General features: G+C 48.6%; 1 protein-coding gene and 1 long non-coding RNA gene across 3 annotated transcripts in view; one reads left to right on the top strand and one right to left on the bottom strand.

Annotated features, from left to right (window-relative positions):
* Window positions 1-1109: 1109 nt before the first annotated feature.
* Window positions 1110-14715, bottom strand: LOC142660631 (uncharacterized). 2 transcript variants are annotated; one of them, XR_012850542.1, is made up of 4 exons: window positions 14348-14715; window positions 3004-3145; window positions 2603-2760; window positions 1110-1960 (listed from the first exon to the last, which is right to left on the bottom strand). It is a non-coding gene; the product is annotated as an uncharacterized LOC142660631 (long non-coding RNA). The 2 variants fall into 2 exon arrangements; XR_012850543.1 differs by having other exon boundaries at window positions 2607-2760.
* Window positions 14477-17386, top strand: part of EEF1G (eukaryotic translation elongation factor 1 gamma) — a 37447-nt gene continuing 34537 nt past the window's right edge. Inside the window, exon 1 of the mRNA XM_075837312.1 lies at window positions 14477-14601. Within this exon, the coding sequence (XP_075693427.1) occupies window positions 14590-14601 (12 nt within the window). The 5' untranslated portion in view covers window positions 14477-14589. The remainder of the gene's footprint in view (window positions 14602-17386) is intronic.

The raw sequence follows: 17386 nt of genomic DNA, 5'->3' as shown, positions 1-17386 counted from the left end.
AGGTGGCAGCAGGCTTTCAATCTGTGGCCAATTTCCCCAATTGCATAGGCGCCGTCGACGGTAAGCACGTACGTGTGCAGCAGCCACCGCGGTCAGGATCACATTACTTCAACTACAAGAAGTATTTTTTCGTGGTCCTGATGGCGGTGGCTGATGCCTCGTACAAGTTTGTTGCTATTGACGTCGGCGCATATGGAAGCACTGGTGACTCCCGAGCATTACTGACTTCGGATTTAGGGAAGCAAATCCTGCTAGATCAGGTAACTCTACCTCCACCCCAACCTCTTCCGGGTACCACGCATCCAGTCCCCTTCGTGATGGTATCGGATGAGGCTTTTCCACTGATGTCCAACCTGCTGCGCCCATACCCACGGAGACTAGATGCCCGGAGGAGAGTCTTCAACGAGAGGCTGAGCCGGGCACGACGCTTCGTGGAGTGCACCTTTGGGATCATGGTTAGTAAGTGGAGGGTCTTCACCTGTGCCCTTCAGTTGGATGCGTCCACAGTTGATGGGGTCATTAAAGCAGCCTGTGTTCTCCACAACTATTTTAGGGATCAGGAGCGAGGTGACGTTGAGGTGGAGACACAGACAGCTTTCCGTGACGCCCACATCAACTGGGGCTTAGGAAGACCATCCAACCGTGGAGTACAGGTGAGAGATGCCTTCATGGACTACTTCATGAGTCCCGAAGGTGCCGTGCCCCGGCAGGATTCCAGCCACACTGTTCAGCAGCCGATCCCGGGCTAGGCCCAAGTATATTGTGTGTTGTCATTAAGAAATTGTGGCTATTAAGCAAAATTAACATCCTTCCCCACTTTGTATGCACTATGTGTGTTATATATTTTGGCATGTGTTGTGTTGGTGTGAATAAAACATCAATGTTTCGGGCCAAGTTGTACAGTTCGACCACAAAAAAACAAACCATTTACACCCCAAAACGTATGTGTTGTCCCGATTTTTCCTTGGACGTTGCTTTTTAGTGTTTGGTCGTGGTTACCTTTTTTTTTACAACAAAACACATGTGACATGTTACATTTGGAGAAATACTTTTAAATCTTTACTTAACATAACGTTAATGCAGAAACCAAAAGGTAACACTTTCCCCCAAACACAAGGATGCTCCTTGTCCATAAAAAACATAGTATTGGCAAACATATTTACATAACCTCCACCCAGACAAAAGGACGATTACATATGGGTAAATCGGGGAGGAGAGTCATAGGTTCAGGTAGGTGGAAAATTTGGGGGGTAAGTTGGCTGATAAGCACTTGTGCTGTATTGGGAGGGTGGGTAAGGGTAGAAGGATTGTACAAAATGGGAACCAGCAGAGGGATTGGATTGGGAGGGCGGGGGGTTTGTGGGCTCCATCTGGGTGGAGGCATTTTGCCATCTAGGGCTGTGGGGCATCTATGAACGCCCCTCCCTATGGCCCGCGGCCCTATTGAGGTTGCCAATTAACTCCTCAAAAGGGGGCATGTTGACAGCGAACTCGAAGACTGCCACCGCCACTTGAAAGTAGGTGATGACATCCTGGGCTACTTACGGTGGCAGCCGACGGCAACGAGAGGCTATGCCATAGCCAAAATAATTGAACTCATCGTCGCCGTGGACGCTCCGGATAAAGGACATGGCGTCTGACTCGACCTCGAGTTGCCTGTCCATTGTCCGGAGGGTTCTTCGAGTACGCTGTCGGGTGGAAGGTGTCCGGGTTGGGGGAGCCGGACCTGTTGTGGATGCCATTGGCAAAGGGGCAGCTGCAGCAGGTGCTTCCATGTTGTCGTCGGACCCCTCTGCTGCTGGGGCCCCCCCATGAAGGACCAGCCTCATCCTCGGAGTGGCCCTCCGCTTCTGGAGTTGCCTGATGGGAGGTAGATGGAGTGGCTTCCCTCTCCCACTGCTGCTGTTCCTCATGATCAACAGGGTGCCCTTCCATTCGTCGTCCTACGTTTCCAGTGGATCTAGGGTAAAGTAAAAAAATAGGTATAATGGCTGTTGTGACCGCAACTAACGTGTATTTGCGTCTGAACTATTTGTCAACAACAACATATTACACACTCACTAATAGGACATGAAACACATTCCTTAAACAAACACCTAGGGCAGAATCAGCTGATAATTATCCTTTGCTAGCCTAACAACTTGCCTGACGCATGGAGTAGTCCTAGAAATATTGCTTGCAATGATTAGCAACCCCAAATCCTACGCTCCTTCATGACACTGCCAGGGTTGTGGTACACAGTAAACAGGGGGAACCATTGTTTTTTGGAATCAGGACAATGCGTCAGTTCCAGTGAGCAGGCCATTTAGGGGCTCACATGAACATGTATGCTCTCTACAATGTCGCTACTTATCTGGACATCTCCACACACACCCACATTGAATGTTAGCAAGACGCAGTTCCAACATTCCATCATTAAGAAACCATAAAATGACAAGCAACAGTTGTGTTTGGGATTACAAAGTCCACATTGGAAAATGGTCTGGGATGAATTAACATGACCAAAATGACAACAAGATGTATTCAGTAAAGGGATGCCTACAAATGACCAGCATGTGTTGTTCGTGAATTGTCAGCCCTTCCGAAGAAAATGGACACAAACCTACTGGCGTAGTGCCCTGTTGGGCAGAAGGAAGAGCAGCTCCTGATGGAAAGGACACTGCAAGGCTTGTGAGGGAGAGGACCCACTCCTCTCAGCCTTCCGAATCTCCCTCTGGAACCGGTCCCTCACACTTTTCTACCGATTCTGCAGATCTTTTTCTGAGAAATAATACAAAAACAAACATGATAGTATACCTTTATGGAAGTGGCACTTGATTTGGGTGTTTGTTTAGAAACACAATTGTGGCATGTCTGTATGCATGTACATTTTGGTTCCTCCTCAGAGGCGTCCCAGACTGTCCTCACTAAAACATTGTTCCGCACATATACAGCATTTGCCGTTCAAACGCCACAACCTCATTAAGGTCTAAGAACCTATGTGTAGATATTATGAACACTCACCAATAACACCCTGCTCGTTGTTTGAGCGAGCCATCCAGTCGGGGTACAGCGCTCTACAAATTTCCTCCCACGCATCCTGGCGAAGGCCTCGGTTGCTGTAGCCAGAATGGCTCTTATCCCAGATATTGAGTCGCGCATGCACCTTTAAGAAAAAAGCAGAGATAAATTAGCAGAACTCTTAGCTTAGCACACAAATTTAGTCATCACAAACAAGTGTAGACAAAGGCCCGTTTTGCCTCCTCAGGTTTTCTGCAGTGTACTTACAGAAACCAGAAACACAAACATGCTAAGCTAGTGATTTGAAATCCTTACACCACAAACACTTTAAGAACATTTGGCTACTAAGGTTACTTCGTGTTGTAAAGTGCGTAATGGTATCCGCGAGGGTTGTACATGCAAAGAAACACAAGGAATTACCAATTGTGTGGGGTTTACACGATGCTGTGCTCCAAACACAGAACAAACAAATGCATGTCCTCACTTTAAAGAGGCTCTGTCACCAGATTCTCAAATCCCTATCTCCTATTGCATGTGATCGGCGATGCAATGTAGAGAACAGTAACGTTTGTTTGTTTTTTTAAAACATTAATTTTTGGCCAAGTTATGAGCTATTTTATATATATGCAAATGAGCTTTGAAATGGACAACTGGGCGTGTTTTTATTATGTCCAACTGGGCGTGTATTGTGTTTTTAACTGGGCGTGTTTACTTGTTTTACTAACTGGGAGTTGTGGAGAGAAGTGTATGATGCTGACGAATCAGTGACCAATCAGCATCATGCACTCCTCTCCATTCATTTACACAGCAGCATCGTTCTTACTAGAACGATGTGCAGCCACATACACAAGTGTCCTGATAATGAATACACATGACATCCAGCCAGGACGTCATGTGTATTCAGAATTCTGACACTTCTGAATCTTTTCTGTGAGATTCCAGCAAGCCGCGCGTAATCTCGCGAGCAGTGGCGTAACTACCGCCGTAGCAGCAGTAGCGGCTGCTACGGGGTCCGCGGCATGAGGGGGCCCGTGTCGCCCGCTGGCACGGGCCCCCACCATGGCCGCAGGCTCCGCTAGCAGCCGCTATGGCTGCTACAGCGGGACGCCACTGTACACTACGGCAGAGCAGGGAGGTATCTCCCCGCTCTGCCATTAAACAAAAGACATGTATCCCCTATCCACAGGATAGGGGATACATGTGTAATCGCTGGCAGCGATAAGGAGAACAGGGGACTGAAAGTCCCCTGACGTTCTCCATCACAAACCTCGGACTTCCGGGGTCTGTGTCGGCAGCTCCGGAGAAATTAATGGAGCGCCGGTCCCGCTTGTGCGCATGCGTGACCAGCGCTCCTTTCATTTTGAGTGAGCTGCGCAGACGCCGGAAGTCAGAGGTTAGTCATGGAGTACTTCAGGGGACTTTCAGTCCCCTGTTCTCCTTATCGCTGCCAGCGATTACGCATGTATCCCCTATCCTGTGGATAGTCGATGTAGCTACTTACCTGCAAACGCTGATGCTGCTGCAGAATCAACTGTAGCCTCTGGTGCCGATGTGGCCGACACGATGCAGGACCTGTGAGTGACGTCACAGATCTGCACTGCCAGAAGCTGGGCATTCTGAAGAGAAGTGGATGTTACTTCTCTTCAGAGCGCCCAGCTAGTAAAAGTATTAAAAACGCCCCGATGTACGCACATAATACACGCCCACTTGGACTTTTACTTTTAAACACACCCACTTGGACTTTTGCAAGCCTCATTTGCATAACTACAAAAATGGTCATAACTTGGCCAAAAATGCTCGTTTTTTAAAAATAAAAACGTTACTGTAATCTACATTGCAGCGCCGATCTGCTGCAATAGCAGATAGGGGTTGCAAAATCTGGTGACAGAGCCTCTTTAACCCAAACATTTTAGCCCTAAAAACATGGATACTCGAAAACATAGATAAATGGTGGTTTAATCTGGTCCTTACCTCGCTTATCAGGGCATCCACATCAATGTGCATCCTGTTGTAGGTTGGGGGTGCCATGGTGAACCTCCTGGCTATTGCTTTTACAAATGCCTTACTTCACCCCTAAACTGGCCTTTCAAAATGGCTGGTTAGGCAACACCCCTTGGGGGAGTGTTTACCAGGTTTCATGCGTAATTCGAGGCGTATTTTGAGGCGTAAATGCCTCAAAATACGCTCCAAATGTGTGTCAAACGCCTGGACACTGTTTTTTGAGACTTCCATTGACTTCAATGGACTTACGCTCCGTCAATTACGGCTGAAGCAGTGCCCTGCACTTCTTTTTACGAGGCGTAAATACCGAACGACGCGTAAAATTACGCCTCGTGGTAACAGTACAGCGTCATACCCATAGAGAGTCATGGGCAGATGTTTGCCGACGTATTCTATAGGTAAGGTATCGCAGAAGCAAAGAGATCTATGCAAAGGGTGTCATGAACACACAGATAAACAGCTAACAATCATTTCAAATTTTCACTAGTATAGTAATCATGACATGACAATCTATGTGTCATATATCTAGTGTGCTGCGAGACCTCCAAGGATAAAGGAATAGATTCCACAAGAAATTAGAATGTAGTATAAAGATTTGTACATACCCATTATCAAGAGACCGAGTGACTGCAACTGAGCTCCACCCCAACGCGCGTTTCGGCGCTAATGCCTTCGTCTGGGGGTGGTGTCAGGTTGAGGTCAGGGGTTCTTTATGTAAGGACTGGCCAATGGACTATGTTTATTTTACCTGGCAAGTGTGTTGCATAATGAGGCTAAACGTCCTGCTCACCTATCAGTCGCTGTCTCACGGGGGCTAAAGGAGCCGCGCCCACGTCGACGCCAGCCGCGGAGAGCCCAAGCCGGAAGCACGGGACCGAGTCAGTATGACTCGGTCACGTGGATCAGGCAGAAGGCACGCCGCGAGTGACGCCGACGGGGGCCGGATCCCATCCTCCAATGAGAGAGCGACACAGGACGGGTGAGCTGTGCATAGTAAAATACAGAGCGCAATGCTGCATTAAAAGATAGCAGCAATGTAAGTTAATAAAGTATGTATATGATGTGAAAGATAATATATCACGGATTACATATATATGTCTTCATCATCGATATTTTTATTGTTATATTGGTCGAAAATTATACTGCACATGCATGGATTATCCCCATATGTGTTTGTGCATAACCATATGTATCGCACGCTGTGTGAACATGGATCAATTATACATAAATAGTTGGAAAGAAAGCAGCAAGAAATAATAATGAAATACAGTTAAAATAGATATACTTAAAAATAAAAAGTGAAAGTGTGGTAAATATGAATATATATACTATAAGAGAATAGATGAAAAATGGTAGTGAATCTTTAAGGTGATGATAATAAAAAAATTATATAATAAGTGTATCATGATTATTTAATTTATAATAAATACATAATAGAATATTCGTAATTACGTTTGTTCCTGAGCGAACTTTAGTGTTGGAGTCGAGTTCATCCCATGCCACGTGTCATCTGCTACGCCTCATGCCTGTCAGAACTTCTATACAGGTACTCTAGTTTTACTCTACTCTAGACTTACATTGACCGTAGTTTGGCCAGCTGCTACTCCGCTACGGCAAAGCGGCCTAGTGGGTCCACATACCCCTAGTCATGACACTTACTTTGTCTTACAACAAGCTTCCCGATAGAGTGTGGCCTTCCCTGCACCTTTTGTAGACCAAGGCGGGAGGGTGAGCATACAGTGGGATACATCGCCTAAACTCCTGGGCCAAAGTCTGGGCAGGGCGCTTCGGATGGTCCAGCATTGTATCTCCTAACTTTACTGTCCTTATATGAACAGTGATGTCAGGAGTTTCCCTAAGTATACATGTGACGGATGCCATAGATTCCTATTTTTTACAATCTTTTTTGCGGGATCCCTAAGAATGGAATCGTAAAGTCTACTATGCTAATCCATCATTCACAAAAAAGGTATACTGACGTAAACCAGCCCAATAGAAACAAAAGGACACTTTTGTTGTATGGGTCCCTGCCGGGCTAATAGAGACCTATAGACACGTTTATTTTGTATGTTGAGCACAAACGCGATGTGAAGAGGGCCTGTGCCACTACAATATTAGGCACACACTGGAAGGCAAGGATCACTCATAGCCCTAGATAAAGGACTGCCAATACATTTGGGAGCTAAGGCATCTTAGCTCACATAAAAACCGCCCTAGCTTTCATGGAAGGCGGCATTTCCGAATCAACTCTGATCCGCCTCAGAGATTTATTAAACAGGAGGATGAGACTGAAAACCGAGACTACTCGTTATTTCAGTGATGCCAAAACAATGACGTGTAGCACAACCCTGTCCCTGTCTGCGGGCTCCAGGGAATAGAAAATAGATGTGTAATAAAACGTAAAAGGTTTTTTTCTACTTTGCTCCTTCCTTTCTTGCAGTTGGAGAAAACCATATGCAGTCCCAATCCATCTAACATCTAAAAGCTACCATTGTATCCAGTCTAGACAACCTGGTTACAGCACAAAAATATCCACTAAAATATGCAGTGTAGCTAAAATACATAATCAATTACATTATATAATAATTGGCTCTCAGCTGTGAGCAGGACTAGATCTGTACAAGTATTGAGACTGAAAACAAAACTCTTTTCATTCAGTGACCGCAAACAGATCTTGAAAATGGCAGGGAACTGAAACTCATATTAGAAAGTTGCAGTTACTTTTAATATATAATAACTATGCTTTATTTACAGAACACTGAAAAAAATCTATCAGAATTGAAGCTGACCATACATTTAGACAGTTTACTACTATGGAGGCAAGTGCAGGGCTGCACCCTCCATGAGGCGAGATGAGATCTAGCCTCAGGGGGCAGCAGCGCCACTTTAACCAGCCGGCGCCACTTTAACCAGCCGCCGCCACCCCCTCCTGCACTTATTGTACCTGCGTCTATGGAACGGAGGTACAATTACATGCCTAAGCGCTGAATGACTTAGGCACGTTCCGTGTCCGACCATTCAGCGCCTTACAGTGATGCTGATTGGCAAGACAGAATGACAATCAGCACCTTTCGACGACGCACGCAGCTTCCGATGTTGATTGGTGGGGGCAAGTCATTCTGCCCTGAGAATCAGCTCTTTTCAACTACGCTAGCGGCACGATGATGTCATCGTGCCGCTACAGTTATTGAAAGGTGCCAATTGACGGGGCAATTTATTCTGCCCTGCCAATCAGTGCCTTTCAGCGATGCAAGCGACGCAATGACGTCATCGTGTCGTTTGAATCGTTCAGCCCCAACAGACCTGAGAAGCGAGCAGGCATGCACTAACACAGGACGGCGCGGCAACAGGATCAAGGTATGTAAAGTTGTTTTATTCTGTAAAAACTGTGCAACGCATTATCTACAGGAGTGGAGGGGAAGGCTATATGTTGGGCACAATTTATAGAGGGGGCTATATTTAGGTAACTATCTACAGTAGGGGGGGGCTATATGCAGGGAACTATATACAGGGGTCTATGTGAAGCACTATAGACAGGGGGCTATATGTGTGCACTATACAGGGGGGCTATATGTGAGGCACTATATACAAGGGGGCTATATGTGAGGCACTATATACAATGGGGCTATATGTCAGGCACTATATACAGGGGGCTATATGTGGGGCACTATCTACAGGTGGCTATATGTGAGGCACTATATACACAGGGGGGCTATATGCAGGGCACTATCTACAGGGGGCTATATGTCAGGCACTATATACAGGGGGGCTACATGTGGAGCACTATCTACAGGGGGCTATATGTGAGGCACTATATACAGGGTGGCTATATGTAAGGCACTATATACAGGGGGACTATATGTGAGGCACTATATACAGGGGGGTATATGTGGGGCATTATATATACAAGGGGGCTATATGTGAAGCACTGTATACAGCGGGGCTATATGTGAGGCACTATTTTCAGAGGGGCTATATGTGGGCCACTATATACAGGGGGGGGGCTATATGTAGGGCACTATCTACATGTAGGGTGTCATGGCCGCGGGCCGTCAGGCTCACTCACCTCCTGACGGGCGCAGTCATGGGTCTGAGAGCGGTGGCCCCCATCTCCTCCTCAGGAGACGCCAGTGCTCACTTCCGCCTCTCTCGGCCGCGTCCCGTAGGGTGCACGTGCATGCTCGTGCCTGATCTAAAGGGCCAGAGCGCGCACCTGAGTTAAAGTGCCAAATTAGCCCATGAGCACCCTGGACTATAAGATCAGCCCAGCCCCTTCCTGTCTTACCTGAGCTTAGTTGTCGTTACCCTAGTCTGTCTATGCAAATTGTCTCCTAAGTGTTTTCCAGTTCCCAGTGTTTCCCGTTCCTTCTACCTGTAACCTGTATCCCGTGCTATCCTGGTCAAGTGCCGTATTGAGTTGGAGTCGTGCTGCTCTGAGTACCACGCCTGTCCTGCTTCCCCACGCCTGATGCCTGCCTGCTGCCTAAGTCCCAGCCGAGCCTGTCTTGCTGCTGTCTTAGCCACCACAGGTACACCTATACGAACTATAGACTGTGACCTGTGTCCAGCTGCCATACCGTCAAGGTGGTACGGCCCAGTGGGTCCACGTATCCAACGTGACATAGGGCACTATCTACAGGGGGGGCTATATGTTGGGCACTATCTACAGAGGGGCTGTATGTAGGGCACTATCTACAGGGAGAGCTATATGTGGGGCACTTTCTACAGGGGGATCTATGTAGGGCACTATCTAGAGGGGATATATGTAGGGCACTATGAGGGCACTATCTACAGGGAGCACTGTGTGCGTGCGGGGGGGACAGTGTATGGTGCTATTATAATTAGATGTGCAGTGTATGGCACTATTGTATTTATATTTGGGGCATAGTGTGTGGCATCATGAGAATTTTATCTTCGTTTATAGGTGCAGCAATGTTTGAAAAGTGAGAAGCTGAAGACATCTGAGTGGCAAACTGTAGAAATGGGTCGTGGCCAGGAGAAGACGTCATAGAGGTCTGGACCGGATGGAGAAGAAAAGAAAAAAAGAACAACTAGAATCTGAGATAGTCAATGGTGAGTCACTTAATTTAAATGTTTATTCTGCCTCTAATCAGTAATATAGTCACTGTATGATCTGTAGCGAGATGATAGTTGGTATGATTCTTTTTTTTTTTTTTTGTGAAACAGCAACTCCCAGCATATCCTTACCATTGGTCAGACCATGCTGGGAGCCATAGTTTTACGCCGTACAAACCTATACAGCAGTGGTTGCACTAAATTGAGCTGTATTTCTGTTGCTGTTGTATTTATGTATTGAGCTTGGTTCTGATGCTGTATATATATGTACTGAGCTTGGTTCTGGTGTTGTATATATGTACTGAGCTTGGGTCTGGTGTTGTATATATGTACTGAGCTTGGGTCTTGTGCTGTATTTATGTACTGAGCTTTGTTCTGGTGCTGTATTTATGTACTGAGCTTTGTTCTGGTGCTGTATTTTTGTACTGAGCTTTGTTCTGGTGCTGTATTTATGTACTGAGCTTGGTTCTGTTTCTCGGCCTCGGCGATACAAAATGGATCTTGTCTACGATTGTAACATGATTTCATGTGTACACATTTCGGTAGTCGCTTGTTGTGCTCCACTCGAGACAGATATATGAGGATTATCATGTACAGTGAGCAGAACATCTAAAGCTTTTTCACCATTACTAGCACGTTTGGGTCTTCCGGATCTTGGTGCGTCATTAATTGAACCGGTTATTTCGGAACGATGAACAGTTCTTTTAACAGTTGACAATGAAATTGGATCACGGATAAGATAAGTGGCATTGAATAAAGCCGCTACTTCTCGATAGGAACTTAGTTTTTTTCTCCGCCATACCCTCTCATCATCAATAAAGTGATCCTATACGTTTCTGTCAAATGCATTTTGTGATCTGACAATAGAAATGTACAAAAATGAAAATTACTCTCCGAATTAGCGCTCTCTGAAATTTACAAGCGACTACCGAAAGGTGTACACATGAAATCATGTTACAATCGTAGACAAGGTCCATTTCGTATCGCCGAGACTGATTGTAATAATACAAAATTTAAAGTCACCTTGATGTGACATTCCCAAGCTCACACATACACACGCTCCCACACACATTTAGGATTTTACCCGCGTGGTACATTTTGGGTAATGCTAACACCAGCGGTAGCCGATAATAAACATGATAACTTTAAAGTTAAATATCTCAGCGAAAAAAAAATCCTATCTCAAAATCGTTTGAGGCATTGTTTTCGTATTGAAAATAGCTTTCAAATGAGCCCCCACTCGACCCCCTGGTGCCATTTAAGATTTTGCTGGCCCCGCCCACCCCACTTGCCCCCAAGGGGTTGGGGGTGCTTTTTGGCGTTAACTGGTAGATTTTATGATCCCATTATATCCCACCAAATTTCAACCCTCTACCTCGAGCCGTTCAAAAGTTATGAGGGTGTTTCGGAACTTTGGGTGGGCATTGTATATGTCAGTGCTTGGTTCTGGAGCTGTAATTATATAGGATATATTTATAATAACAAAATTGCAGGCAGATGGAATTGTTTTCAATTCATTGTATATTTAATGGGGACCCGTCAGGTAATTTTAACCCCATGAACCGCCACTATGCGGTAATACATGACCTGACAATATTTCCAAACATTCCCTTGTATGTTTTTCAGATGCAGTAAAATCTATAAAATCAACATTTAAAATGGCGCACGCTGTATGCTAATTACTCGTTAAAGGGTCATGGGCGGTGTCGATATCCCGAAGAGTCACATAGTCCTGACTCCAAACCCATCTTTCCATGTCTGATTGACATCCCCCTGGCTGTTATACATCACTACCAGTCTCCTCCAACTTTCTCGGATGCGCCATGGCGTTGTACTACTTGGGCACGCACCGTGCCATGCAGCGAGGTGTACTCTGCCCGGCTGCACCGCACATGCCACCACAACTCAACGGCGCATCCGCAAGAGTTGGAGGAGGCTGCTAGTGATGTAGAACAGCCAGGGGGATGTCAATCAAAACCTAGGGGGCGCCACTTCAATTTTTTCCTCAGGCATCAGAAACGCTATAATCGGCCCTGGGTAAGCGCAGTGGCGTAACTACCGCCGAAGCAGCCGTAGCGAATGCTATGGGACCCGCGGCATGAGGGGGCCCGTGTCGCCCGCCGGCACGGGCCCCCACCATGGCCGGAGGCTCCGCTAGCTGCCGCTATGGCTGCTACAGTGGGACGCCACTGAACACTACGGCAGAGCAGGGAGGTATCTCCCCGCTCTGCCATTAAACAAAAGACATGTATCCCCTATCCACAGGATAGGGGATACATGTGTGATCGCTGGCATTGATAGGGAGAACGGGGGACTGAAAGTCCCCTGAAGTTCTCCATCACAAACCTCGGACTTCCGGGGTCTGTGTCGGCAGCTCCGTAGAAATGAATGGAGCGCCGGTCGCGCTTGTGAGCATGCGTGACCAGCGCACCTTTCATTTTAATTGAGCTGCCGACACAGACGCCGGAAGTCAGAGGTTAGTCATGGAGAACTTCAGGGGACTTTCAGTCCCCCGTTGTCCCTATCAATGCCAGCGATCACACATGTATCCCCTATCCTGTGGATAGGGGATGCATGTTATTTGTAGGACACACTATAGGTCGCATTTTTTTTGGGGGGGGGGGCTGTATGGTGTTCCCTACAGGGGGGGGGGCGCTGTATGGCGTTCCCTACAGGGGGGGGCGCTGTATGGCGTTCCCTACAGGGGGGGGGGGGCGCTGTATGGTGTTCCCTACAGGGGGGGGCGCTGTATGGCGTTCCCTACAGGGGGGGGGGCGCTGTATGGCATTCCCTGCAGGGGGGGCAGCGCTGTATGGCGTTCCATGCAGGGGGGGCAGCGCTGTATGGCGTTCCATGCAGGGGGGGCAGCTCTGTATGGCGTTCCCTGCAGGGGGGGCAGCGCTGTATGGCGTTCCCTGCAGGGGGGCAGCGCTGTATGGCGTTCCCTGCAGGGGGGCAGCGCTGTATGGCGTTCCCTGCAGGGGGGCGGCGCTGTATGGCGTTCCCTGCAGGGGGGGGGGCGCTGTATGGCGTTCCCTGCAGGGGGGGGGCGCTGTATGGCGTTCCCTGCAGGGGGGGGCGCTGTATGGAGTTCCCTGCAGGGGGGGGGGCGCTGTATGGCGTTCCCTGCAGGGGGGGGGGGGGGGCGCTGTATGGCGTTCCCTGCAGGGGGAGGCGCTGTATGGCGTTCCCTGCAGGGGGGGGGGCGCTGTATGGCGTTCCCTGCAGGGGGGGGGGCGCTGTATGGCGTTCCCTGCAGGGGGGGGCGCTGTATGGAGTTCCCTGCAGGGGGGGGGGCGCTGTATGGCGTTCCCTGCAGGGGGGGGGGGGGGGCGCTGTATGGCGTTCCCTGCAGGGGGAGGCGCTGTATGGCGTTCCCTGCAGGGGGGGGGGGCGCTGTATGGCGTTCCCTGCAGGGGGGGGGGGCGCTGTATGGCGTTCCCTGCAGGGGGGGGGGGGGGCGCTGTATGGCGTTCCCTGCAGGGGGGGGGGGCGCTGTATGGCGTTCCCTGCAGGGGGGGGGGCGCTGTATGGCGTTCCCTGCAGGGGGGGGGGCGCTGTATGGCGTTCCCTGCAGGGGGGGGGGGCACTGTATGGCGTTCCCTGCAGGGGGGGGCACTGTATGGCGTTCCCTGAAGGGGGGGGGGGGCGCTGTATGGCGTTCCCTGCAGGGTGGGCTGTATGGCCTTCTCTGCAGGGGGGGCTGTATGGCGTTAGCGCCATACAGCCCCCTCTGTAGATAACGCCACACAGTCCCCCTGTAGATAACGCCACACAGTCCCCCTCTGTAGATAACGCCATACAGTCCCCCTCGTAGATAACGCCATACAGTCCCCCTCCGTAGATAACGCCATACAGTCCCCCTCGTAGATAACGCCATACAGTCCCCCTCTGTAGATAACGCCATACAGTCCCCCTCTGTAGATAACGCCATACAGTCCCCCTCTGTAGATAACGCCATACAGTCCCCCCTGTAGATAACGCCATACAGTCTACAGGGGGGGTCTGTATGGCGTTATCTACAGGGGGGGCCCCTGTATGGCGTTATCTACAGGGGGGCTGTAAAAAAGGCACTATCTACAAGGGGGGGGGGGTTGTGTGACACCCAGGGGAGGGGGGGCCCCAGTCAAAAGTTTGCTATGGGGCCCAGTCTTTCCTAGTTACGCCCCTGGGTAAGCGGTTGTCTTCATTATTTTCTAGGAGGTAACAGCCCAAGCTTTGGCATTCAATATAATATTAGTGATGGAGCTCAGTAGAGGAAATCCTGTACCATCATACAGCCAGGCGTGGCTCGCTGCTGCCAGTCATGTATCAGCCTGCCGGTGTCCGCATTGTCCGTTACCAGCCTATATAATCCTCACGCTTCCCACGTTCTGTTATACTCTTGTGCTACCACGAGGTGGCGCAACCTCCGCTCTATATCACGACACCCGGCAGCGCTTCTCTTTGTGGTCGCTGACTGGTGACGTTGTGGCTTTTCGGTACGGCTCCTCCCTTTCTCCTCGAGTGAAAATGGCCGGCGGGGTGAGTAGAGAAGGGGTCCGGGGAAATCTGTCTGCATCCGTTCACCACGGTTATCCCGGGGATTGGGAGTCGGTTATGTGGGCAGCGCAGCGTGTTCTTGGTCTTGGGTTGTCTTTATTTCCCGCGGTATTGATGTCTCGAGGGTGCTAGCCCCCGGTATATGACTCTCCCCCCCCCCCCGTACACTTTGAAATATACAGCGCTGTACATGTGTGCGCACGTAAGGCAAGTGCTGTCGTAAGTGGGAGCACGGCTGTGTTGTGGCGGTGCTCCTCTATTGTCTGCTCGGGGAGCCATTGAATGGAATTTATAAGGCAACTGCTCACATAACTATTACGTTTATCTCCTGCTCCTCCGTTATTACTGGGTGCTTTGTATGCCCATCAGCTGTCATTCAGTCGGTAGTCCCTGTCACTAGGGGGAGGGGCACAATATAAAAAGGGGCTATTAAGTATTTCATTGACTTCTGGTCTTTCTGTGCCAGTCTTTGTTTAGATATTGTGCTGTGCCACTGCCACCATCTGCCTGCCCCCAGTCTGTGCTGTGCCACTGCCACCATCTGCCTGCCCCCAGTCTGTGCTGTGCCACTGCCACCATCTGCCTGCCCCCAGTCTGTGCTGTGCCACTGCCACCATCTGCCTGCCCCCAGTCTGTGCTGTGCCACCGTCTGCCTGCCCCCAGTCTGTGCTGTTTAAATGGCTGACATCCTGTTTTATTGGGCTGCTATCCTCGTTAATTTTTCACTTCTCTCATTAAAAGCCTGTATTATTGTCTAGGTGTGTCTCTAATGAACGTGTCCCTCCTTGGTGGTTGTCTTGGATTAGTGTCTGCATTGGTCTTGTGCCTGGGAAGATGTGTTCTGATCTAGTTACATCTGATCAGGATCTGTCTGTTACATAGTACGGGTGAAATATGACATATATGTCCATTAAAGGAACAGTGTCACCCAAAAATGTTTTTTAGTATCAGTTAGATGTTAGTGTTTTATTAAAAACGTTTATATTTATTTGTTTTTTATTTTTTTACTTTTTCTTCCCTATGGGGGCTGCCATTTTTTTTCCCCATTTCTGTATGTGTCGATTAACGACACATACAGACATGGAATACGGCAGCCACAGTCCCATAGTGAATGCGAACGGGGCCCGTTCCATCCACTATGCTGTACGCCGTCTGTGTGGGAACGGCGCATGCGTCGCTCCCACACAGTCCAAGTTGAACTGTGCGCCGTCCGGTGCCATTTTCCTGTGGATCGGAAGTCGCGGCCGGACAGTAAGATTACTACTTCCGGTCTCGGCTTCCGGACTTGTGCACTTGGAGCCGTGGACGGACCGGAGGGAGCGGCGGCGACTGAAGCAGGTAAGTGATTTCTATGTATGTTCGTGTTTTACTGTGTGTTTACTAGTGTATGTAAACCTTCTACACTGTGTGTTAGCTCAAAAAATGGCGACACACAGTGTAGGAGGTTTGACCGTTCAATCCCCTCGTTTCTCCCCTCGTTTCTCCCAGCACTAGCCAGGATAAAGGAGGGGGGGATGCTGAGAGCTCACTAGAGCGAGTGAGTTTTTTTCCAATTTTGCAGCATAAAGCAATGTGGTTGCTTTACCACATGCAATGCTGCAATTTTGGGAATTGCTCCATCTAGTGACCAGCACTGGGAAATATTATAAATTAGGAAATATTATAAATTAGATTCTGACTCGTGAAAAATTAGAGCAATGTTTAATCACCTGCACACTAATTGTTTAACTAAAAAAAAAAAATACATGTTTTGCTGGCAACACATTCCCATTAAGTTCAACCAAGGGATGGGGAAAAAGAGAAGGGAGTTGTGCTGCTGTCAACCAAGGGGTGGGGAGGCTGTAATGTAGTTGTGCTGCTGTCATGTCTGCCAACTGGCTTATATTCTGTTCTTGCTCCATAGTCAGGAGTAGCATGGCAGATTACTGGGGAGAATCATGAACGGTCACTCGCCCGAAGACTAGCTGTAGAGTTCAGATAGCCGTCGGTCGAACAGCTATACCCACTGAATCCCCTGTACAGGTTCACACGCTTAGCTCGGTTGAATGTGTGTTGTGTCAGGGAGAAAGCTGCTGCCAAACATGTCGGTGGCTTAAAGAGGCTCTGTCACCACCTTTTTTATTTAGAAAAATGATCATTTTTGACGGAGTTATGACCTATATTAGCTTTATGCTAATGAGTTTCTTAATGAACAACTGGGCGTGTTTTACTATATGGCCAAGTGGGCGTTGTACAGAGGAGTGTGTGACACCGACCAATCAGCGTCATACACTTCTCTCCATTCATTTACTCTGCAATAGTACTCTTACTAGAACACTATATGCAGCCACATAAACACACAAACTAACGCTACTCAAGTGTCCTGACAGTGAATATACATTACCTGCAGACAGGACGGGATGTGTATTCAAAATCCTGATACTTCTGTAGTGTTTGTGGTTGATTTGCAGCAGAGCAGGCGTAATCTTGCTGTAAATGACAGTTTACAGCGTAATCTCGCGAGACTACGCCTGCTATGCTGTAAATCAACCACAAATGTTACAGAAGTGTCAGGATTCTGAATACACATCCCGTCCTGGCTGGAGGTAATGTATATTCATTGTCAGGACACTTGAGTAGCCTTCGTTTGTGTGTATGTGGCTGCATATAGTGTTCTAGTAAGGCTGGATTCACACGAGCACATTAAGTCCGTAATGGACGGAACGTTTTTCGGCCGCTAATCCCGGACCGAACACACTGCAGGGAGCCGGGCTCTTAGCATCCTAGT

The sequence above is a fragment of the Rhinoderma darwinii genome, chromosome 9 (genome assembly GCF_050947455.1).
Source record: "Rhinoderma darwinii isolate aRhiDar2 chromosome 9, aRhiDar2.hap1, whole genome shotgun sequence".
Classification (NCBI taxonomy): domain Eukaryota; kingdom Metazoa; phylum Chordata; class Amphibia; order Anura; family Rhinodermatidae; genus Rhinoderma; species Rhinoderma darwinii.
The sequence above is the reverse complement of the archived record's forward strand: the minus strand, read 5'-3'. Positions and strand labels throughout refer to the sequence as shown.